The sequence below is a fragment of the Loxodonta africana genome, chromosome 12, assembly GCF_030014295.1.
Source record: "Loxodonta africana isolate mLoxAfr1 chromosome 12, mLoxAfr1.hap2, whole genome shotgun sequence".
Classification (NCBI taxonomy): domain Eukaryota; kingdom Metazoa; phylum Chordata; class Mammalia; order Proboscidea; family Elephantidae; genus Loxodonta; species Loxodonta africana.
In genome coordinates, this window is record NC_087353.1 from 21,178,262 (window position 1) to 21,203,480 (window position 25,219).

At 40.2% G+C, this 25,219-nt stretch overlaps 1 protein-coding gene across 3 annotated transcripts in view; it reads right to left on the minus strand.

The window, feature by feature from the left end:
* Nucleotides 1–2,087: 2,087 nt before the first annotated feature.
* Nucleotides 2,088–25,219, minus strand: part of LOC104847416 (nucleolar protein 10-like) — a 123,842-nt gene continuing 100,710 nt past the window's right edge. For 2 of the 3 annotated variants that reach the window (XM_064295031.1, XM_064295030.1), the window contains 4 exons: nucleotides 24,413–24,586; nucleotides 23,904–24,148; nucleotides 13,679–13,781; nucleotides 2,088–8,527 (listed from right to left, as the gene is read on the minus strand). In XM_064295031.1, the coding sequence (XP_064151101.1) occupies nucleotides 8,408–8,527; nucleotides 13,679–13,781; nucleotides 23,904–24,148; nucleotides 24,413–24,586 (642 nt within the window). In that variant the 3' untranslated portion in view covers nucleotides 2,088–8,407. Of the gene's footprint in view, nucleotides 8,528–13,677; nucleotides 13,782–22,509; nucleotides 22,621–23,903; nucleotides 24,149–24,412; nucleotides 24,587–25,219 lie in introns of those variants that run through there. The other variant, XR_010323550.1, reaches the window with a different exon arrangement.

The following is a 25,219-nucleotide window of genomic DNA, read 5'->3' on the forward strand; positions in this document are numbered from 1 at the left end:
TATGTGTTTGAAATTTATCACAATAAAAACTTTTTTAAAAAGGACACCATATCAGGTATGATTTGGTATAAAGGAGATGGAGTGCTGGGGGTGGCAGTGTGACAATTTTAAAGAATGGTCTGGGAAGACCTTCATGAGTTGACATTTCAACAATGACTTAGAGGGGGTGAGCCGTGCAGGTAATGAGCAAAGAGCGTTCCAGGCAGAGGAAACAATTGTAAAGGCCCTGGCTTAAATGCATGCCTGGAGCATCCTAGAAACAGCAAGGTGAGTGTGACGAAGCCAGGTCCAAGGGTTGAGCAGAAGGGGTCAGGTTACATTGTGCCTTGGAGATTATCTCAAGGACTTTGGCTTTTACTGAGTGATCAAGTAAGCCACTTGGAGATTTTGAGCATAAAAGAGACATGATCTGAATTAGATTTTAAGTAAGTTTACTCTGGCCAAAACGAAACCCCTCATTACCACCTCATCCCAAACCTCCTCCTGCTGCCATCTTCTCCATACCAGCCCATGACAACTCCATCCCTATCACTGCTCAGGCCAAGTACTTTGGAATCATGCTTGACTCTTCTTTCCTTCAGAATATATCAAGAACCCTAACATTTCTTATCACTCTGGTCCAAGCTACTAGCACCACCAGGATTATTAAACCTACTGCTGTCCAGTCGATTCCGACTCATAGGAACCCTGTACAACAGTTTAGAACTGTCCCATAGGGTTTCCAAGGCTGTAATCTTTTTTTTTAATTTTTATTGTGCTTTAAGCAAAAGTTTACAAATCAAGTCAGTCTCTCATACAAAAATGTATATACACCTTGCTATATACCCCTAGTTGCTCTCCCCCTAGACAGCACACACCTCCTCTCCACCCTGTAGTTCCGTGTCCATCCAGCCAGCTTCTGTCCCCCTCTGCCTTCTCATCTACCCTCCAGACAGGAGCTGCCCACATAGTCTCATGTGTCTACTTGAGCCAAGAAGCTTACTCCTCCTCATCAGTATCATTTTCTATACTATAGTCCAGTCCAATCCCTGTCTGAAGAGTTGGCTTTGGGGATGGTTCCTGTCTTAGGCTAACAAAAGGTCTGGGCACCATGACCTCCAGGGTCCTTCTAGTCTCAGACCATTAAGTCTGATCTTTTTGCGAAAACTTGAGGTCTACATCCCACTGCTCTCCTGCTCCTTCAGGGATTCTCTGTTGTGTTCCCTGTCAGGGCAGTCATTGGTTGTAGCTGGGCACCATCTAGTTCTGGTCTCAGGCTGATGCAGTCTCTGATTTATGTGGCCCTTTCTGTCTCTTGGGCTCATAATTACCTTGTGTCTTTGGTGTTCTTCATTCTCCTTTGCTCCAGGTGGGTTGAGACCAATTGATGCATCTTAGATGGCTACTTGCTAGCATTTAAGACCTCAGACGCCACTCACCAAAGTGGGATGCAGAATGTTTTCTTAATAGATTTTATTATGGCAATCGACCTAGATGTCTCCTGAGACCATGGTCCCCAAATCCCTGCCCCCGCCACGCTGGCCTTCGAGGCATTTGGTTTATTCAGGAAACTTCTTTGCTTTTGGTTTAGTCCAGTTGTGCTGACCTCTCCTGTATTGTGTGTTGTTTTTTAGGCTGTAATCTTTATGGAAGCAGACTGCTACGTTTTCCTCCGGCAGAGCCGCTAAGTGGGTTTTAACTGTCGACCTCCCGGTTAGCAGTAGGGTGCTTTAACCACTGCACCACCAGGGCTCCTTAGGATTATTATGCTTCCTAAATGATCTTCCTGCTTATGCCCTTACCCCCCACCCATCCTCGTATAGCCCTTCTCATGACAACCGGTCATCTATGGGAACAAATGGTGTGGGTTATCCACAACAGAGAAAACACATAATTGTCTTAGGAGTTTTAATAATTTCAGTTGCAGATATAATAAAACAGTCCATGAATGGTACTTAAAAGAATGCTATGAAAATTAGTCCAATTATAAAATATTTGTTTGTTCTTAAGACATATGAAATACTATATCCTTTTAACTAGTAGAACTGAAGTTTCTCTCAAATCTGACCCAATCCCCAAAAAGTGAAAAGTAATGCGCTCTAAAACACTGAGGTTATTTTTTTCTTTATTCTTCAAATTTTCTATACTTAGTATAAATTACTTTTAATGGAAAAAAGTATACTAATAGTTCTTTGAAACGACAGTCCCTAATCAAATGTGGACAGAAATTAAATGACATTTTCATTGCTTTACTACATACAGGTGTTTCATAAAGTTACTGTGTTCGTTTTTAAAATAACTTGGCTTATTTTTTTTATACTTATAGAAATGGTATTTTAAAGTTTTTTTTAGATTTTTAGGGACAAGCATCAATAGGGGAAGTTAAATTATAGATCAATGCTAAAATATTCCGAGGTTTATAAAAATATATAATATGTATATACAGTCATGCACCACATAAAATCCGTCCAGGCAACGTCTAACCGTGTGTATGTCCATGGTCCCATAAGGTTATAACAGAGTTCAGACAACCTGACTGGAGAACAGGATGTAGTGGACAAAACATCAAAAACAAAGATGAAATTCTCCAAGGTGTTATAGGATGGGCTCCACTGAAAGCTGCAAGGTTAATGAAAATGTGAGAGGGACCTATACCAGATATGGAGAAATTGCTAATGATGTGGGTTGAGGACCAAACACAAAAACGAATCCCTCACAGCACATTGACGATCACTGCTAAGGCACGAAGCTTGTTCAAAATTGTCATGGACTGAATTGTGTCCCCCAAAAGTATGTCAACTTGGCTAGGCTATGATGCCCAATATTGTGTGACTGTCCACCATTTTGTCATCTGATGTGGTTTTCTTGTGTGTCATAAATCCTACCTCTTTGACATTAATGAAGCAGGATTAGAGGCAGTTATGTTAATGAGGCAGGACTCAATCTATGAGATTGAAAAAGCCTTTCCCAGGAGCTAAGGCCCTGAATTTGGACTTCTAACCTATTAGACTGTGAGGGAATAAACTTCTGTTTGTTGAAGCCCTCCACTTGTGGTTATTTCTGTTATACAGCATTAGATAGCTAAGACAGAATTTGGTACGGAGAAAGTGGGGTGCTACTCTAACAGACACCTAAAATGTGGAAGCAGTTTTGAAACTGAATGGATAGTGGATTCAGAAGGAGGTGAGGAGCGCTATTACACTGGAGATGGTGCAGACAGAAACAGCAGCAGCAGAATTAGGAGACCAGCTCAAGATGGTGCTAGACTCGACTCATGGAGCCAGAGAGATGAGTGCCTTTGCACAGGAAGCTTCCTGGTGCAGTGGGGTGCCTCCGAGCACTTATTGCTAGAGCTACGCTTGCTGACCCATGGAGCAAGAAAGCTGGAACAAGAGAGCTGAGTGCCTTCCTGCCAAAGTTTACTGGTTGAGTGGGGTACCTCCAGACACATAATGGTGGAGCTAAAGAGCTTTCAGAAACCCTGGTGGCATAGTGGCTAAGTGCTATGGCTGCTAACCAAAGGGTCAGCAGTTCGAATCCTCCAGGTGCTCCTTGGAAACTCTATGGGGCAGTTCTACTCTGTCCTATAGGGTCACTATGGGTCGCAATCGACTCAATGGCAACGAGTTTGGTTTTTGGTTTGGTAAAGACCTTTGGAACACTTGCCCCAGAAGGGGAGATGTGGATGGTGAGGCTCGAGGGGCCAAGGAACCAGGAAGCAGAAGAGACAAAGAACACAGGAAGCAGAGCTGCCACGACCTCTGGGGTCTCAAAGGGTGGAGTCACCACTCAGATGAACTAGGAGAATGGGGCTGCCCAAAGCCAAGGGAGAAGAGTTGCCATTCCAGTGGGCCTAGAAGGTGGAGCTGAAGCCCAGAGTCTGGAGGTCAGGGCCAGTGTGTAAATGGTCTCGGAGAACAGAGGGTTATTTTCAAGCCTTGAGGGCTAAGGTAATGTATTCTCTGCTGACTTGCTTGGCGCCTGTCATGCTGTCTTTCCCTCCAATTTTTCCCGTTTGTAAATGGAAATGTCTAGCTTGTGCCTGTTCCACTATTGTACTTTGGAAGCAGATAACTTGTATTTTCGATTTTATAGAGAAATTTTTGGATTTTGGACTTGGAGTTGACTTATTAGTTCTGGTATGATATTGACGGGGTGAATGTGTTTTATATGTGGCAAGGACACGAATTTTGGGGGGCCAAAGGGTGGAATGTCATGGATTGAATTGTGCCCCTCAAAAATATGTGTCAACTTGCTAGCCCATGATTCCCAGTATTGTGCGATTGTCCAGCATTTTGTCATCTGATGTGATTTTCCTATGTGTCGTAAGTCCAACTCTACGATATTAATGAAGCAGGATTAGAGGCAGTTATGTTAATGAGGCAGGACTATGATTAGGTTGTGTCTTAAGTCAATTCCTTTTGAGATATAAAAAAGTGAAGCAAGTGGAGAGACAAGGGGACCTCATATCACCAAGGGAGTAGTGCCGGGAACAGAGTGTATCCTTTGGACCTGGAGTCCCTGCACAGAGAAGCTCCTAGATCAGAAGATTGATGATAAGGACCTTCTCTCACAGCCGATAGAGAGCCTTCCCCTGGAAATGGCACCCTGAATATAGACTTCTAGTCTCCTGAACTGTGACAGAATAAATTTCTCTTCATTAAAGCCATCGGCTGGTGGTATTTCTGTTATAGCAGGATACATAACTAAGACAGAGATGCTTAAAGAAAAAACAGGACCAGACTACAGTATCAAGCTCAGTGCTAACTCTGGGTGGTTCAAGAGCTTCAAACAATGTTTTGCACTGCATAACGTGAAAGTGAGTGGTGAGCCTGCAAGTGCTGATGCAAAGGCAGCAAAAGAATTTGTGGAAACCTTAGATAAACTACGTGTTTACACAACACCCGAATTGCATAACATCCTATTTCACAGAACATATTGTGGGTGTTAAACAATGCATGACTGTATATGTATTTACAGACTTTGAAAACTATCTACAATATATTATTAGTTATAAAAATCAAGCTGAGCGACAGCATATATAGTACGATCCCACTTGTATTACCAAAACAAACACAACAGAAAAATATTTGAAAAGATAGACCTTGTACTGTTAAGGAGTTATCTTGGGGGACTAGATAGTAGAGTTGTTGTAACGGGTACATATTCTTATTCAATAGAAGTATTAAACTGAAGTATAACATAAAATAAAAAGATTTATAAGTTGTAGTAGTAAAATGAATGCTCACAAAGTGAACCCATCAGTGAAACCACCACCCAAGTTAAGGGACAGAACTAACCAGAGTCCTGGATGATGCTGTTATGTCTCCTCCCAATCACGATCTCCTCCCTCCAGAAGGAACCACTATCCTAACTTCTGATAACAACTTCTGTTTTAGGAAAAAAAGTATTTAGGCATTAAAAAAAAAAAGTTTTCAGAGAATGAGGGGGATCTAAGACAGGGCGGTCCCGAGGTAAAAACCAAGCCATCATCTTTAAGACTGTGCTTCCCATACTGGCTCATGATACCCCTGGGTGCACTTTCCAGTACAGAGCTACAGGAGAAACATGGTCGTTCCTGTACCTGATAAGTAGTATATCACAAACACAGAAAGATTATGGAGTAGAATATGAAGCTTGCATGACTTTTTTTTTAAACAGGAGACTTCAGAGAAAGATGAGGATGGTAGCAGGAGTCTTAACTCTGAAGAGGTAGGTCTATCTGTTTTAAGGGATCAATAACTAGAAAAATCTGGCCAGTGAGAAGGATGGCTGGAGCCTGGAAGAAGTATTCATGCATCTATCTATTCAGCAAATATTCCCTGAACATCTGCCATGGTCTCAGCTTAGTCCCTCCATCTGCCTTTCAGGAACCCCCAGAACAGAAGCTGAGGAGTAATTCCACTCTCAAGAAAACCCCTCAATATTAAAGAATATGTTGAGTTCAGAGCTGTGGGATGAGGGTAAGGGTGACTGGAGAGAAATAACTAAGTACCCACTGCCTAGCACTTGCTAGGTGCTTTACCTAATGCATTTCATCAAACCCCGAAAAAACTAAGTATTTGGCTCATTTTATATGGGGAAATCAGGCTCAAAGAGATTAAGTATTTAAAGAATAGAGAAAGGGCAAGAATGAGAGCTACGATTCAGCCTTGGGTCTGCCTGGTTTCAAAACCCAAGCTCTGCCCACTACTTTACCAGCCTCCCAAGTATCCAGAATTCATCTGTACTATCCTTCCTCAGGAGTCCTGGTGGCAGAGTGGTTAAGAGCTCAGCTGCTAACCAAAAGGTCAGCAGTTCAAATCCACCAGATGTTCCTTGGAAACCCTACGGGGCAGTTCTACTCTGTCCTATACGGTCGCTGTGAGTAGGAATCAACTCGAAGGCGAAAAGGAGTTTGGGTGTTTTTTGATTCTTCCTTGATCTGGGGATGGTCTGATTTTCTAGTTTTTTAACTCCTCCTCTTACCCTTCAGCACTGCTAATGGAATTTAACACTGTAGCATACTGGCTCCTAACGAAACAAGGTCCCCCCAAAGAAGGAAGAAAAGAAGGAGCCTTGGAAACCAGGTATAGGTGTGGAAGACCTTATCTTAGGACACAAGTCTAGACTACAGCATAACCACCCAACCCTTGGGGAAAAAATTCCAGGCAGCAGAGTGTCAGTCCAAATCCCTCTCTGATTTCTTCTATATTCTCCTTCCTTAAGGGAGGAATGTGGGAAATAGAGAAAAGAAAGCAACATGAAAGCCAAGGCACCTTCCTTTGGGAAGAGGTGGTCCACGAATATGATTTTAGGGGATAAGAAGCTGAAAAAGGAAAACGGTTGGTAACCAGAGATTTAAATAACTTGAGGACTTAATCTGTTAACACAACACAAATTGGGTTGGCTCCCTGAGTAACAAGAATTTCTTTCTGGATACTATGTCTGCACACACACACAGATATATCACCACACACACGACTCAACGGCAGTGGGTGGGCACACTCACATACATATATTCTACATACCACACACATGCACAACACATATAGTTTTTGTGGAAACAGACACTATCTCTCAGACCACAGGAGTGAACGGATGACCCAAGCTGTTCCCTGCCCCGTGGAGCAAGCCAGACCGCACAGGAGAAGCAGGGGGCAGGGAGAGATAAAGCCTGGGGGAAAGGGACTGACTGCAATCCAGAGAGAAGCAGAGACCTGAAGAAATAAGGAACGATGTTGACAGAGGAAAGGAAAGAAAGGAGAAGTAGATGTGACTTAAACTTGAAGCCCTGGATCTAGGTGTTCATGAGACCTGTTACATGTTCCACAGCATGGTTTTAGTAATAATGCACTCTACCTTTTTGCAGGTTCATCATTTACAGTTTCAAAGATTCTATCATTTACAGTTCAGAGAGCTGTATGTAAAGAAACTTTAAAAAAGTCTATAAATTCACCCTCAAAAGCACATTAATATCTGAGCAACTAAGAAAACCAAATTTCCAAATTAACTCAAAGAATGGGTCTTTCTCAAAGAGGCTATTCAAATGAAAAGTATTTATTTATTTCTGGCCAGTTTATCTCTATTTGCACTTAAGAAATAGCAAAAACCTATAGTTTATCTGTGCCATGCTCAAAGAATAACCAGTAATTTCCATCTCTTTTTTAGGCTATTGTTGTTGTGTGCTGTCAAGTTGATTTTCAACTCACAGTACCCCACATAACACGGCAAAACTGCCCCAGAGGGTTTTCTAGGCCATAATCTTTACGGGAGCAGGTTGCCAGGTCTCTCTCAGAGCTTCTGGGTGGGTTCGAACCACCAACCTTTTGGTTAGCAGCCGTGCACTTAACTGCTGTACCACCAGGGCTCCTTTTTTAGGCTGTTGTTACCATTAAATAATATTCTTGGTATAAAAATTAAAAAAAAAAAAATCTGAAACTAACACAATCAATCACCACATTCTTAAAACATTAACACAAACATGGCCGATATACACAGTCAACAGCCACGGTGTCTCTCTGTGGCTTAACCATGACTGGCGGTAGGCACTGCAGCAAGAAAAGTTCTTAGCACACGATAAATCTTCCTTTTCAGTACAGGATAAACCTTTCAATTCACTGTACACATTTCCCAATATTAAAAAACAGTAATAACCTGGTTTCCTCGATTAAAACGAGGGAAAAAGAGGCAGTGTATACAAGGGAGCAAGAACTACGCAGTAACCATTTGGTGTGAGCCCAGTCTTCGAAGATCAATCCACAAGGCATAGAGACAAGTTATAAAGTCTTTACCTCTGTGAATGTATCAAGAAGATACATGGAACTTAAAAAAGGTATGTCCCTTTGTCTGTGTTTAATATAACCTAGTGATAATCAATACGGCAGTGACGTGCTCCTTCCAAATCACACTTAGCGATCACCGGCGTTCTGTGGGGACATTTTCAAATTCAATGAAATGGCCATCCTCGTTTGTGTCTTGACTTCAGGTGACTGGCTGAACGGCGAAGCTTTTTCCTCTCTTGTCGATGCAGTTTCTCAGCTTCCTGTTGCTTCTTCTGCTGTTCAGACTAAAGGAGAAAGTGAAATGAGGAGAAAGACAGAGAATGAAAATTCCAGTACTCCTTTCTTCTGTAGCCATCAGAGCGGCCACAGCACCACCCCCAGCCACAGCCTCGCCGCAGGGAGAGATGCTCCCAGGGGCAGGCGGTCTGGCCGATGGGACTGTCCACTGACAAATGCTGCCCTGGCAGCAACTGCAGGACAAAAGTCCATTTTCATCCTCTCTCAAACCAGACGTTCACTGTGCATGAAGGTGCCCCTGGATAAGAGAAGTGCCCTGGTGTGTAGTCAGAACTAGAAGTCTGAGACTGGTTTTTCAACCAACATACAAACACTACTGGGATATTTTAAAGGGGAATGGTTCCCTACAAAAGAGCCACCTTAAGAAGATGCTATTGCTTATGAATTGCCCAGAACTTCTCTTACAGAACTGTCTTTAGTTCATAAGCCAGAACCATGCATTTATTCATATCATCTAAAAAAACACAACAAAAAACACTTAGGTGTACTAAAAGTCTATTATCCAAGCTTGGTTATGCATTCACCAGAACTGGCTCCAAAGGATTTTTGACTGTTTCCAAAAAAATCAAATTCCCCTCAAAGGTCAGAAATGTGCTACCAGTAAACACTGAGCGACAAGGGATTGGCAGACAACTGAAAAAGTTCACAGACGGAAGCAGACTCAGGCTGACTGTGGTACACCCCTAACCCCATCAAGTAGTTTTATTAACATATTTTATGGTTTAAATAACTCAAACTCCAGAATGTAAAGCTCAAAAAATATTCTTAGCTGGCAGAGTTCCACAGAAAGTAGACTGAGAAAACACTGTCAGGGGTCTAAGTTCAAAAAGTTGAAGCACACGCCTTTCAGACACCTATGAAACCTGACTATAATCAGTATTTTCCACATACCTAACAACACTCATTTGTATTTTAGTCTTGAATAAAGTCTCTATCTTCACTTCTAGTTGGTTATTACTTAATATTTTAAAATTCAAGAGTTGGGAGGTGGGCAAGTAGTGAGATAGAAAAGCTATTTTTAATACCACAAAAGGATGAATTTCCCCTATTCTAGGAAACTCTTAATGAGCCCTGGTGGTGCAACAGTTAAGCGATCAGCTGAAAAGTGAAACGTCTGTGGTTCGAACCTAACAGCAGCTCTGCAGAAGAAAAGGCCCGGTGTTCTGTTCCCGTAATGATTTCAGCCTAGGAAAGCCTATGAAGCAGTTCTACTCTGTCCTATAGGGACACTATGAGGTGGAATTGACTCAACGGCACAGAACAACAACACAACAGGAAACTCTTAAACTAAGTTTCTGAATACTGAGGTTCCTTTCTAATTATTACCATTTCTTCCAGTGCCTTTTCAAAGCAGTCCTGCCCTGGATATTCTTCCAAAGTACACTCCAAATTCCCCTACCTCGCTCTATGTCTGAGGCTTCTACCCTAATCCAAGTTACTCTCCCTCCTCTGCTGGACCACTACAAGTGCTGCCTTCCTTCCTAATGGTCTCCTCACCTCCTCTCTTATCTTCCCTAAGTCCATTCTCCATACAATAGCCAGAATGATTTTTTTAAATAAAAATGTTACGATAGTCCTCTGCTTATCAAAACATTTCAGTAACTTCTCACTGTTCTTAGGATTAAGGCTACAAATTTTAACATGCCCTTCCGACAAGGTCCTACATGATTTAGCCCCTAACTTGCCTTTTCTGTCATATTTGACACCACTCTTACCCTTGCTCACTGTGTTTTAAACACACAGGCTCCTTTTCAGACCCTCAAACATGCCAGGCCTCCTCCCTCCTCAAGCAAGGACTCAGCCTATACAGTACTTTATACCTGGGACCCTCCCTGCCCCTTCACAGGGCTCTTACTCATCTTTAAGACCCAACCTATGTATCTCTTATCCTTTTCTAACTCCTCTGTCTAGAATAGGTCCCCTTGTCAAGCACTCTCACAGCCCTCTGTCCTCCTTTGGAACAATTACCTCAGTTATAATTATATACTTATATGTGTATAACTTTTATTCATGGACTCTCTCAATAGGCTGAGAATTATGGTGGCAACGACCATACTTTCCTTGTTCTGTGTAGTACCAGCATCTGGTACAGAGGCAGGCATTCAATACATATTTATTAATGGAAAACTTGAAGGAGACTGTACACACCCTAGCAGATCAAATATTGATATCAAGACCCCTGTAAAATTAACAAACACTGGCTTTTTAACATGTTAATAAGTATCCCTTAAGGAAGTATTTCTTGTTCATATAATTTTGGAAAATGACATGCTAAATAAAGACCAACAGGGTATGTCAGAGCTTTTGATTTAAGGTGCTTTATACATCTTCAACACAGGTATCAGCTCAAGGTGGTCTCCATATCTGTTTGATTGCAAAAGCATTTTCCCCAGAGGATCTATGTACCTCTCCTGGAACACTGCTTGGGAAGCTCTGCCAGGCCTTCTCAACAAAAGCAGGAGCTTAGAGAGGACACTGGTGAGAAGAAGCCATTGTTCTGCAGACCCCCATCCACAAAAAGGACTATCATTAGCCTTTCTCTAAATGGCTATATGCCATCATGTGACTGACTCATCATGGTTTATGGGCCAATTTAACTCATTTCCAAGTTTTCCTTTCCTCCTTCTTCATAATCCTGTGCCTGGCTACTTTACTACATTACTCAGCAATCCTGTCACAGAGAAGGGTGGAGGATAAACGTAAACCAGCACAATTTTAATCAGGGACCGTATTTAATGAAATTTCCAAATTAGATTTAGGTTTTGCCACTACTCAATTTTAAATAATATTAAAGCAGAGATATTTTCCCTCTTGAATTCTACTGACATTGTAGGGGAAAAAAAAAACATTGCCGTCAAGGCAATTCCAATTCATAGTGACCCTACAGGACAGAGTAAAACTGCCCCATAGGGTTTCTAAGAAGTGGCTGGTAGATTCGAACTGCCAAACTTTTGGTTAGGAGCTGAGCTCTTAACCACTGTGCCACCAGGGCTCCAGTGCTGGTATAAGGACAGACATACAGACCGATGGAATAGAATTGAGAACACACGAAAATCCTGGAAAAACTTATGATTTTACTCAAGTAGATCACACACCTAATATGAAAAGAGATTTCTGTAAACAACTACAGAAACAAGTCCCTAAAGAGTCTTAAATAAAGCTGAGATTTAATAATTAAGATTTTGTTAGTCAGGCGATAAAACACAAATCTAACTGATGCAGTCCCAAAAAGTTTCGACGCTGCTGCTTGAATCAGCTACTATGCCATTTTAAGCGTTTCTTTTTCTTTATATAGTTTATTTTTGTTGCTGCTTATACTTTAAGCATTTCTTAGTGTTTCTTTTGTTTTTAGCAAAAAATATAATTTCTGAGCCATCTTATTTTCATTTTACCATGAACTATAAACTGATTTTCAACTCGGGATCTTCAATTAAAAAAAAAAAAAGTGGGAAAAGTATTGTACTTTCTTAACCCTACAGCAAAGTAGACTCCTCATTCAAACGAGCAGAAAGAGGTCTCTTATCATTTAAGGCACTTGCTAAGTGGTGGCCTAGTGGTTAAGAGCTCCGGCTGCTAACCAAAGGGTCGGCAGTTTGAATCCACCAGGCGCTCCTTGGAAACTCTATGGGGCAGTTCTACTCTGTCCTATAGGGTCGCTATGAGTCGGAATCGACTCGACGGCACTGGGGTTAAGCTACTAAATCTATGATCCTTCCCGCGGCTGTGCTGGTTCCTGTCTCACACTCAGCATTTCCTGAGTTGCAGAGGGAATTGAGAAATGTTTTAATAACACAGGGAATTTATAAGAAAGTAGGGACGGATACATGAGTTACTCTGAATGCATATCTAGTTATTTAAATGATAAGTATAAGAGTGTAAATTTGTGCTAAACAGAGGCTGATTTAACAGAAAAGCTTCTAAGCACTTGGAATAAAAAAATTCTTATCATTTTGCAAGCTCCTTGATACAGTTAGGGAGAACTTTAGAAGAATCACAGGTGGATGGCCAAGGACTTGAAAAGACATTTCGCCAAAGAAGATATACAAATGGTCAATCCAAACCCCACCCACTGCTTTTGAGTTGATTCCGACTCATAGTGACCCTACAGAACAGAGCAGAACTGCCAGGGTTTCCAATGAGAGGCTGGTAGATTCGAACTGCTGAATTTTTGGTGAGCAGCCAAGCTCTAAACCAGTGTGCCACCAGGGCTCCAAAAATGGTCAATAAGCATATGAAACGATGCTCAACTTCACTGGTTATTAGAGAAATAAATGCATATCAAAACCACAATGAGACACCACTTCACATTCACTAGGATGCTGTCAAAAAGACAGACAATAACAGGTGTTGGAGAGGATGCGAAGAAACTGACATCCTTGCACGCTGTTGGTGGGAATGTAAGATGGTACAGCCACTTCAGAAAACATTCTGGCAGCTCTTCAAAAGGTTAAACAGTGTCGCCATACGACCCAGCAATTCCACTACTAGACATGTGTCCAAAAGACATGAAAATGTATGTCCATGCAAACACTTCCACACAAATTTTATAGCACCATTATTCATAAAAGCCATTTAAAAAAAAGGGAAACAACCCCCATGTTCGCCAACTGATGACTGATGAATGGATAAATAAATGGGATATCATTTGGCAACAAAAATGGATGAAGTACTGATACAACTACGTACGAGCCTGGAAATATGATAATTGAAAGAAGCCAGCCGCAAAAGACCAATACTACATTTATACGAAACGTCCAGAAGAGGCAAATCTATAAAGACAGAAAGTAGACTCGTGGTTGCCTGCAGCTGGGAGGGATGAAAGTACACTTTAACGGTGACCTAGACACCACGGATGGTGGCTCATCACCAACTTAAGGCACAGTGCCAACTCCTCGGTCACTAATGCCCTGCTTTTTTCAGGACACTGGTAACACTCCTGGCTCTGTGTCTGTCAAGCAACGTGCACTTCTCCACTCCGGAGGGGCTCTGCTTGCAGGGAAAATGCCAGGAGAGGGAGCAGCAGCTTCCTTCACAGGAGAGAAGCTTGGGAAGGCGGTTCCAAGGTGGAGGCACACAAAACACTACTGGAAGCTGATTTTTCTTTTGCGAAGAATAACATTTAAAAAAAAAAATCTTACCCTCTTTAATGTGAACGTCAATTGTTTGCTGCCAACAGTGGTGTCTGATATATTCAATGTCCCATTTTTTGCTTCAATTTTCAAACGGTCTTCAAGGGTTTTGCTGTAGAGAATTTAAGAGAATAATTTATTAGCATTATGCTTTGATTTACCGTATGAAACAAATTTTAATTAAGATGATCACATGAAGAAAAATCCTCTACACATATGGCCAACAGAAAATTTCACTCAATTAACACAATCAATGGAAAGAATCAGGGGCGCTCCAAAAGTCATTTTTCATACACAATATAACGATAAAGAACAATGACTGGTAAAAACTCACTCTTTTGATAATTTAAGTGGCAGTATCAAATATTTTAATGGTTGCTACCTATCTTACTAAAATCATATTTCTGAATTCAAAATGCAAGCAGCAGTATTTCTGATGTCTGTAATTTATTGTGATGGTCAGCGGCACTTATGTTTCTAAAGCTCTTTATATTTAAGCCACACACAGGTTAGGTATATGGGTACCTTAATGACCCACCCACTTCTCTAAGGAGCCCTGGTGGCACAATCGTTAAACGTTGAGGTTGGTGGCTTGAGCCCACCCACTGACTCCGTGGGAGAAAAGACCTGGCCATCTGCTCCTGTAAATATTACAGCCTAGAATACCCTGCGGGGCAGTTCTACTTTGTCACATTGGGTCGCTATGAGTCAGAATCGACTCGATGGCACCTAGTAATGACAATAATTTGCTTTCTACAAAGGGATGGATATAGATTAAATTTTCTGGGTCAAGTCACAAAGAAGAGCTCTGAGAACTTGTTCTTTCACTCAGTCTTAACTCACCAGGCTACAAGTCATCATCCCATAGCATGAACAACCTGAAAAATGAATCTGACTGACCACCCTGAGAGAAAACAAGAGCAGCGATACTGAGAGGAATCCTACCTGATTCCGCCCTATTCACTGCTATTTCTCCTCACAGTTCCACTTCTTTCTTCAATTGCTCTTTCTGACAAATGTTTTCCCAAGTTTAAATCTCATTTCATTTCTTGACCATCTTTTCCAAACTTTTCTAAGGTCTCTTTACACATAATCTGTGTCTGGTTTGCTGTGCTCTGCAATTCATTATCATCTGCATAATTAACACAACCTCCCCCTTCTAATAAAGTTGGTAAATTTGAACCCAGTACTAGTTATATAATACTTCACTGAACATTGCTGTGATATTTCATTATAAAATCTGGAAACTGGTCCTTTTTTGTTAACTTGGTTTAGAGAAAAAAACTGAAGTAAGCCTACAGGTATATACTTTCAATAAGTTTTAGCCGTTAGCTTCAACCCTTCTAGAAATGGCTAAAGCAACACACTCATATCACAATGATGAAACTGGGAAGGGAGAGGAGAGAGAACAAAAAGAGAAAGAATATAGTTCTCTCTCGTATTTTGTTACCTCCTGAAAAACCAGTAAATGCACTTCCCTCTGCTAGCTTTCTGGTACCAACTTAAACTGAACGGGCCTTTTTAAAGTTAATACTAAAAAACTTGACTGAATAAAAAGATAGATAAAGGCTGAGTTTGTGAAAGGGTCTTCTCTTTCCTGATATGATCTTTGTAAATAATTACGGGGAGAACATAGCTCTGAAGGGATCCATGAGACTAAGTGACGCTCCTTTGAAATTCTTAAGCTAATGTTTGACGTTCACACCATGAGAGATTTATCTCTAGTTTATAACTAGCAGTAATGTACTAAACATACCTTCTTTATATAATTTGAGGCATAAAGTGGTTAGCATAAAAGTGGTGCTCTTTTCTAAGCAATAATGTTATTAAGAAGCACTTTTAAAGTACTTTTCATCTTCAAAGTTTTTTACAGACTAACTAATTAATCCTTTCAACATCCCTGAGACAGAAGTATTTATCCTCTACAGATGGCAGAAAGGGAGGCAAGAAGTTAAATGACTTGCCCCAGGCTACAAAAGGATTCAAGCTTCAGACCAGAATTCCATTTTAAGAATTTCTGGTTTCCAGGCGTGTGTCAGACCAGACCTGATTTATCAAGTTTTGTTCAGGAAACGTTTCCAGTAAGTATTCTAAATGACAAGCTTCCACACGACCAACTGAATGAAATTAAAATTCAAGTTTTTTTTTTTTAAAAACTAGAATTCAGAGTAAAGCGTAAACTGACTCTACCAGGCATGTGAATTACGTTAGCATAAGCAAAATCTTCAACCTGTTCAGTTTTGTTCTTCGCTTTCGTAACTATAAACTCTGAGGTTCCAAAGTTAACAAGAATGCTGAATCAGTATGGAGCCACTGAGAGAAGGTGGTACCCAGAAAATACTAATTTGGGAAGAAAAAGGCTTTTCAAGTAAATTGGGGGAAATTACTACTCTTTTAAGAATGCCCTTATTTCCTCCATGATCAGGTATATAAATTCTGGTTTTCTCTCAACGGGGTGCACTTGTAAAAACTTGTTCTGTCTGGGCGGCCTGGAAGGACAAGCTGGGTTTAAGAATGAACCATGGCAGAAGATCAGACACAGACAAGGACTGTGTGTGGAGATTTCTGCATTAAAGCAAGTTCCACTTCCCTCCCTTTGAAAGTCAGTTCACACTCAATGTAGCTGCGAACCAGCAATTCTGAAGCCTGCTTCTTGAGTGTGATTTGGTCCGAGATGACTTAGAGAGTAGGCAAGCACAGCTGCGGTAACACCTGAAAATTCTCTATTGTAACACAAAGCAAAATCCAGAAAATCAAAGTACAAGTGCATTTAATACACGACTGTTCAGCTGCAGCAACCCAGCACTGTGAAACCCAGCACCTGCACCCTCCTTCCCCATTCCGCTTCTGCTCTTTCCCCATCCAGGCTGCAGGGCTGTAGCGACACATCTTTGGGTACTTTGTAATTGATTTTAAAGTTAAGAAATTTAGGACTCCCTGGGTGGTGCAAACTTAAGGCTAACACACTTGGCTGCTAACTCAAAGGTTGAAGGTTTGGGTCCACCTAGATCTAATTGGGTCAAGATGAACCAAAAAAACCCTTGAAAATGTGGAGTGATTGCTAACAAGAGAGATACAGACTTCAAAAGTTTAAAGTGAGTGAAATTAGTACAAAGAGGAGAAGGCTATTAGGGAAGAATGTAAATTATTAGTAGGGCGATTAAAAAAAAAACTGCAAGGGGAAAAATCAAGTCAGATATTTATTATATGCTGCAGGGAAGCTGAATGCTTTACTTCTTTGAGGTTTTAAAACACACACACACACACACACACGTTAAAAATTTAATTAAAAAATAATGCCCCTCAACTGAGGGTTTTTTTTTAACTGCTTTGTGTGGAAGGGGAAGCAGGAGAATGGAAGATGATACACACAGAGCCGTGTGCTTTACCACAGCATTTAGGAGTATTAGATGCTAAATTAAACTAAAAGTCACCTTCTCCAGGTCTACACCAAAAGGAGTAAGAAGAGAATGAAGAAACGGAATTCCAGATACATGAGAAGTTTTAGGTATTTAAAAAATTTAAGTACTTCATTTTAAATAACTAATTTTGCCCAATATTTACATATGCTGTAAATGTTACTAGAAATTCCACTTTGATGCTTTCGGTTCGCATATGCTGCTTCAAAGCCCCTCTCTCAGGAGAGGTAAATTCAAGCAACCACGAACTCTAATGCCTCATCAATCAGCTCCGCTAAGATTTAAAAAGATTCCTAACATCCATCGTTGCTGCAGCTGTGAGGAAGCAGGTACGCTGGTGAGAGTGCAAACTGCTAACGTCTTTTCCGAGGGCAACTGGGCAGTATCTATCGTCACCCTTCTGATCAAAGTTCATTACCAGGAATATATTCTAAAAAAAATACCGAGTACATATTTGTAATTGTGAAAAAGGTAAGAGAGAAACAAGAAACCACCTAAGCCTCCACAGTTAAGGGGACAGTTATGTAAATGGCACATCCATCTTATGCAACACTTACGCATTCATAAAGCGATCTGTTCCCGCCCAAAAAGGTTACAGCCTAGGAAACCCTACAGGCAGTTCTACTCTGTCCTATAGGGTCGCTGAAAGTTGGAATCAACTAGATGCCACACGACAACACCAAGAAAGATCCACAGGTACTCACAAAGAAAATTTCTAACACATACAGTTAAATGAAAAGGACAAGAAAAATAACAACGCGATTAAAATGATACACTCATGTTAAAGAAAGAAAGGCTAAAACTATGCATATGTGAGTGTGTACACATATGAGTGAATGAATTTTAAAAAGCTAGCAGGATGGCATACAAAATTACCTCAGGGAGGAAGTATGAGGGATAGGAGAGATTTTCACCTTTTATTCTATATCCTTGAGTATTACAATGATTATACACTTATGCATTACTTCAGTACATATTGAGTAATGAAATATTAAAATGGAATTTTAAATGGAATTAAATTGTTTTCAAAACTAGATTTTTTTAAATGCCTATATTTATATTAAAACAAGATTGCATTCCTTCAGTTTCTACTATCAGTGAGGAAAATTAGCTGACGAGCAAACATTCGCCATCATTAATTCACAAAGTGGACAATGTGGTAAAAAAAACTCACAGGGAGAGCTACTAAACTACCTGGTGAGGAAGATGAGCTCCTCAACGGCAGGGACTGTCTTCACAATCTTCGAATTTCCAGGGCCTATCACAGAAACCCTGGTGGCGTCGTGGTTAAGAGTCTGGCTGTTAACCAAAAGGTCAGCAGTTCAAGTCTACCAGGAGCTCCTTGGAAACCCAGTGGGGCAGTTCTACACTGTCCCATAGGGTCACTATGAGTCAGAGTCAACTTGACGGCAACGGGTTTGTTTTTTTGTTTTGTTTTGTTTGGTATCACAGGGTAGGCAGGCACTTCAAAGAATGTTTTGATCAACGGAACTGAAAAGGGCCACACAGCAGCTGGCATTTATTACCCAAGATGTAGAGACATCCTCATTTACTGAAATTTAAAAAGTATTCACTTGAAAGACTCTCTTCCTCCACCATTTACTTTCTGGCTCACAATCCACAGCTGTTTCAGACGACAGAAAGGCTGCTGTGCCGACTCCTACCTGAGACCATCAAGTACTACCTTCCTAGTCCTCCCACCTATAAAGTAACTATTTCCACCCATCCTGACTTGGGTCTGAAGATATATCTCTTGTCCTTTCTGAGGCTATCCCTTAACTTGTGCTCCTAGACACATTTGCTCCTGATTTCTTTCCAAATTTTGCTATGTCAGTTTACTTCACTTTCCCATTTCTTTACTATCCCCATTTATTTCCATAGTTAACTCCTCTCTGCCTGCTAACAAATTATATCTCTCAAGCCCAAAAAACCTTTTCCCATCAAATTACTGTCTTTGACTCCTTCCTCTCACTCTGTTCTTGAAGAATAATCTATACTTATTCTTCACAGTATTTTGTAATCTCCATTTATTCATCAATCCAGTGCAATCAAACATTTGGTCTGACTTCCAGAGAACTAGTCCCAATAAGACTATCTTCCTCATGGCATTTTTTCAACCTTCGTTCCATGGTCCTTTTGGCTCCATCTGACCTTCGTAACCATTCCCTTCTCTGTGAAACTCTCTCCAGGCTTTGGTCTCTCCCATTTTTCCTCCTTCCTCTTTGACAACTCCTTAGTATTTTTCCCTACCCATCTTTGCATTTGCCTCTCCTCTAAATCAGAATCCCTAGCCCTCAGAAATCAGTGTATTTGTGACCTCTCTAAAATTATATGTATTACTTTGTATGCATTTGTATTTTTCTTAAAGAGAGGTTTGTTCCTCAGGGTTCCATCTGTAATCCTCATATCATTCTACACATTTATGGGAAATCATTTTTATTCCAAGGTTTTAATTACACAATAAAGGCTGGTATCTCTCACACCAATGTCGCTGGCCGTACCCCCTCAAGAGTGTCAGAGCTACATTTCCATTTGTCTACTAAAGATTGTTACCCAGACATTTGGGCACTGCAAACTGAACGTGCTGAAAACCCAGCTCATGACTTTTAGCCTTAAACCTGTATTCTTTACCTCAGTGACAATGTTACTAGAAATTTCAACATCATCCTTGACTATTCCTTTCTCTTTTGACATGAAATTAGTAACCAAGCAATGTTGTAGTCTATGCCCATTTTTCTTACTCTTATGTAGTCTTCTGAATAATTTGGTTTTAAATATGTCTGCTCCTCTCTACCTCAGGCTTTCATCATTTCTGACTGGGACTATTGTAATAGTTTAGCTGATTTCTGGGTGTTAATTTCTCTCTGCATTCTCTCTCTAAAACTGAGATATTCCTTTGTTCATGCTGCTGCCTCTGCCTAGAATCCCATCTCTCCCCTGTGCTTTCAGTGCTCATATTTTCATCTTTCAAAAGATCAATTTCAATATGATCTTTTATAAATTCTTCCTTAAATCTCCAAAAAATAAATCCCTTCTTTCTCTGGCACTTTCACATAGCTCTTTAGAATTCATAGAGTATCAGCTAGAATGCGAACTCTAAAAGGATGTGAGCTGTGCCTTGCCTTTCCATCTCCGGCATCTAGAGCAGTATTCTGCTCACACTAGGCACGTGGTCACTGTGTGATGACTGGATAGATGAACAACTCACAAATAAAGTCAGCACCCTACAAGGCACTTACATACGTGCCAACAAACACAGGTATTTTTCTGGTCATATCACTATGCCAAGCAAAGAGGAGAACTCACTCAAGTATTGGGCTCCATTTTGCTTTTCTCTTTTCCCTTTATATACAGTGGGACCTGTCAGAATCAGAACTCAACAGGACTGCCTCGTTTTTCTGGGTCTCGCAAGATTTCCGCCTTTGACAGGGTGTAGTCACCACTTTAATATTGCTCATTTCAGTGGAAAATATTTTAGTTTTCCTTCTCTGACAAGTTTTTGCCTTACAAAGGTTCTGGATTTTGCAGGTTTTACTGTAGATAGTTTTAAAGCTGAGCAGGTCCAAGTGAACATTTAAACACAATATACTCAATTCTGATGCCATCCTTTTTTGATTGTCCTTTATTGATTGCCTATTGATTAACTAGCAGAATAAACAGTAGGAGTCACTTTAGGTCTCTGAAGGATAATGGTTCTATGCTTCATTGAATAATATTAAGCTACTGCAAGTTCAGGATTTGCCAAAATAACCCAGTCAAGACTGGAATTCAATAAGCATTTCGAGCCAAAATGCCAGCACATGGCAGAGGCTGTTCATACCAAAGGGTTATTACTTTAAGCAACAGGATTTTTCTTTTAAACTCGTAATAAGTATTATCACTTATACAATTCTTCTTCTTAAAATGCATGTTTACCTTAATTATTTTTAGCTTAGTAAAAATGTTTAACTAAAGGTTAACTTAGCTTTTGTTTATTCATGAAACAGTATATTTTTATCCTTTTGTTTTTTACATTAATTCTGCTACAGCCCACTGGCAGAAGGAAGAATGTGAGATTTGTTATGGCTCCCACCTCCTATTACCATGGTTACACTAAAGACAACTTCTCCCAGATTCTCCTGACCAATGTAGTCCTGAGGCAGAAAAGCTCTTTTTCAGCTGACCTTAAAGGATTACTTTCTGAGTTACCAGCTGTGTAGCCAAGGCATAGAAAATTCACACTTGCAACAAGAATTTACTAAGCACCTACTCTGTTCTACATACTAATCTAGGTGCTAAGGATAAAATCGTAACTAAAACAAGACAAAAACAGCAGATAGTCTAACAAATAAATTCACTTCACAGAATGCTAGAAACAAGAGGTCTTCCCTCTTAGAGTTCTGAGCACGACTCTAAATAAAACATTCATGAATAGTGGCTGTATAAAAAGTGAGACTGCACACACTGCTGGTGGGATTGTAAAATGGTGCAGCAGCTGCTTTGGAAAAAAGGTCGGCAGCTACTCAAAAGTTTAAATACAGTTACCATATAATCCAGCAATTTCACTCCTAGGTATATACCCAAAAGAAATAAAAACATATTTCCACACAAAAATGTATCCATGAATGTTCATAGCAACATTATACATAATGGCTACAAACCAGAAACAATCGAAATGCCCATCAACTGATGGATAAATAGAATGTGGTACATCCATAAGATGGGATATTGTCCAGCCATAAAAATGAACGAAGTACTAACACATGCTGCAACATGGATAAACCTTAACAACTTTACACTAACTGCAAGAAGCCAGTCGCAAAAGATCACATATTATGATTCCATTTATATGGAAGGTCCAGAATAGGCAATTCTACAGAGACAAAGCAGATCGGTGGTTGCGTAGGTCTGGGAGATGGGATAAATGAGGAGTGACTGCTAAACGGCTTCTTTTTGGGGTGATGAAATGTTCTCAAGTTGATTATTGTGATGGTTACACAATGACATAAATATACTAAAAACCACTGAATTGTACACTTTAAGCTGGTGAAGTATATGCTATGTAAATTACATCTCACTAAAGCTGTTATAAATAATGAGGTTGGTAGGTAATGAAAAGATCTTCAAAAGATATCAAGAACATTACTGGCTTCTTTATTCACCAACTTAAATTTTGTTAATCAGAACCAGAATTTTGAGATGCCTCTGGATTCTAAATTGAAGAAATCGTTCAACATTTGGTACTCCGCATGTTTGCTAGAAACTGGAAGAACAAAGTTAAGATGTACGTACATTCCAGAAACGTCCTGTTTATTAATTTCCTCCCCACTTTCTGTCCCCCTTCACTTCCAAATGGGCCTCTCCCTCTTGCCCTCATACACATGCATACACTTTGGTGGGAGATGCTGCTGGGGCATCTTTTTCTCAGCAAAGAAAACTCACCTTTAACACTGAAGGTGCAGCTATAAAGAGAGATGGGAGCATGAAGCCAAACACAAGCTGGGAGCCTGAGAAGAGCATGGTAGAGAAATGGTATTTTCCACGACCTAACACCTTAAAAAAAAAAAAAAATTTTTTTTAACACCTTATCTAGGAGCCCGAGTGGTGCAATGTTAAAGTGCTCGGCTGCTAACCGAAAGGTCAGTGGTTCAAGCCCACAAGTGGCTCCGCAGGAGAAAAGACCCAGATCTGCTCCTATAAAGATTACAGCCTAGGAAACACTATATGGCAGGTTCTACTCTGTCCTATAGGGTAGCTGTGACTTGGGATCGACCTAACGGCACACAATAACACCTTATGTGGAATTCCTGGTTGGTGCAGACAGTTAACATGCTCAGCTGCTTACAGAAAGGCCTAGCAGTTCGAGTCCATCCAGGGATGCCTCAGAAGAAAAGCCTGGAGATATATTTCTGAAAAATCAGTCACTGAAAACCCCATGGAGCACAGTTCCTCTTTGACACACATGGAGTTGCCCTGAGTTGGACTGACTCGATAGCAACTAGTCCTGGTCTTAACATTTTATCTACCCTGCCCAGGTCTCCCTTTCTTCAACCTGACTGCTCTCCTTGGCTCCCAAATCTTCAGGCTCTTCTTTCAAGACATCTAAGTCTTGTGACTATCTATTGTATTTCAAATCTTTTACATCAATACTTTGCCTAGAAATTCTTAAAGCAGAGACTTACATGATTTATAGTTTATACACAATTTGGACTTGAGTACCTAGACACATGACAACCAGAACTGTTTAAAAACACCACTCTTTTTGATCTCGCAATTTTCCTACAAAGGGCTTAAAATTTCGGACAAATTTTCCAAGTGAACGTTGCAATAATCAGGTAAATTGAGATGGGAATAATCAAAATTGACATCCTAACTTTTAAAAATCACTTTTGTTAAGAGGCAAAGAATTTTTTACCTTTTAATTACCACTGTCCAAAAGGGTTTCAAACCACTGATCTGTGGGGCACAGTATAAGATAAATATTGTCCGAGGTTAGGAAACCCAACGGGAAAATCCAAGGACAACAAAAAAAGAGTGTGGCTTTTGCAGTTTAAAAGCGTTCTAGTGTATATTTACCAAAGTTCCAAAAAGTTGTTTAAAAAAAAAAAATTCTAAAGACCAGTGTATTTCAATAGTGACACTGTCCCCTCTGGCCTTACTGGGATGCTTCCCTCAGGGTATCTCTGCACTGCTGCCCTCCCTACTCCTTCACTCCCTCCACCCAGGCCCCGCCACTCAAAGAAGTTAAAAATGTCATCTTTGGGGCAATGTGCCAAGTAGGAAGCTCAAGGTCTCTGACAACACGTCAACTCTTCACTGAAAGTAGTGTTACTTACTTCATCAGCTTCTGTTTTGTAGCAGAGTCTTTGAAGCTTCGGAATTCTTCTCCTGCTTTGATCTCATAAAACTGGGGCTTTAGTACTGTCTGCTGGTCCTCTTTGACGCGTTCCTGCCGCTTCATTTTTTCCTCCTGATGGAGAAGTCTGTGCTGTTTCCTGACCTCTTCAACCCAGTCCTTTTCATCATCTGAACTCTCAGAACTTTCTGCATCACTCGGTTTTCCCTCCGGTTCTTCCTCTTCCTGAAAATAAAAATAGTAAGCAGCAACCTTTCCCCCAACCCGATACTGGCTGATTATTTTCTTTCAAATAGCATTAGCCCACTGGAGTACATGATAGCTGCTAATTAGCACACATCTGACGAAATGCCTGGAATTAAATCAGGTATGTTCCTAAGCTAAACGGTAAACATTACACCACAAGCATATTCAAAAATTCTTCTAACTTACACAGAAACTTTATATTAAAGAAACAGTACTAATTCTAAATGATAAAGGGTATATTACTTGTTCATGAAGTTCTTGCTGCTTTAAAAGCCTTAGTTTCTTCTTCCTTTTTTCACTAATTTTTGAAACAAGTGGATTCAAAAGCCTGAATTCTTCACTCTCTTCGTCTACTTGGAAATCAGGGTTCTCGAACATAACTTTAAATCGATCATCAGTGAGAATATTAGGAAGGTTCTATAAGAAAAAGAAAAAATCATGTAAAATTTTAAGTTAACATCTCATGGATTGATAAGTTGTATAAGGAACACATGAAATTTCTTTAGAATAGACTCTAGAACTTTCTAGTGGCCCCTGGGATTTGTCTCCCATCAAAAACAAATTTTATTAATCCATTTTACACATGATCTATATTACTTGTTCATTATACATAATGGACTAAAAACAAGCCTTTTTTTTTTTTTTGGCTAACTTCACCTTTAATATGTAGAATTTTCTAACATTTTTAATGCAAAACACTTTTTAAAGAAAGAAATAATTTTTTGAAACACAACTTTTTAAGCATAGCTACTAAAATGAATTAGAATTAGTGAGTCTTTCAACTTCATATTGCAAATCCAGGAGAGAAGTATACATCCACAACACATCAACGATTAACGTGGTGGGGGTGGCGGTGGGGCAGGTGGTGTGAGTTCTTCAGAAGTACGGGGGATATTTCACGCCTTATAGTGCAGCCTCATCAGTTTTTCCCCCCTAGGCCATTTAATTGCTCTCAAACGATAGAGTCTAAGACTTTGCCGTTTTGACATAAAATAAAACTCTGACCATAAAGGCTCATTTGGGTAGCTAAGGACTGGTAATTAAATTCTT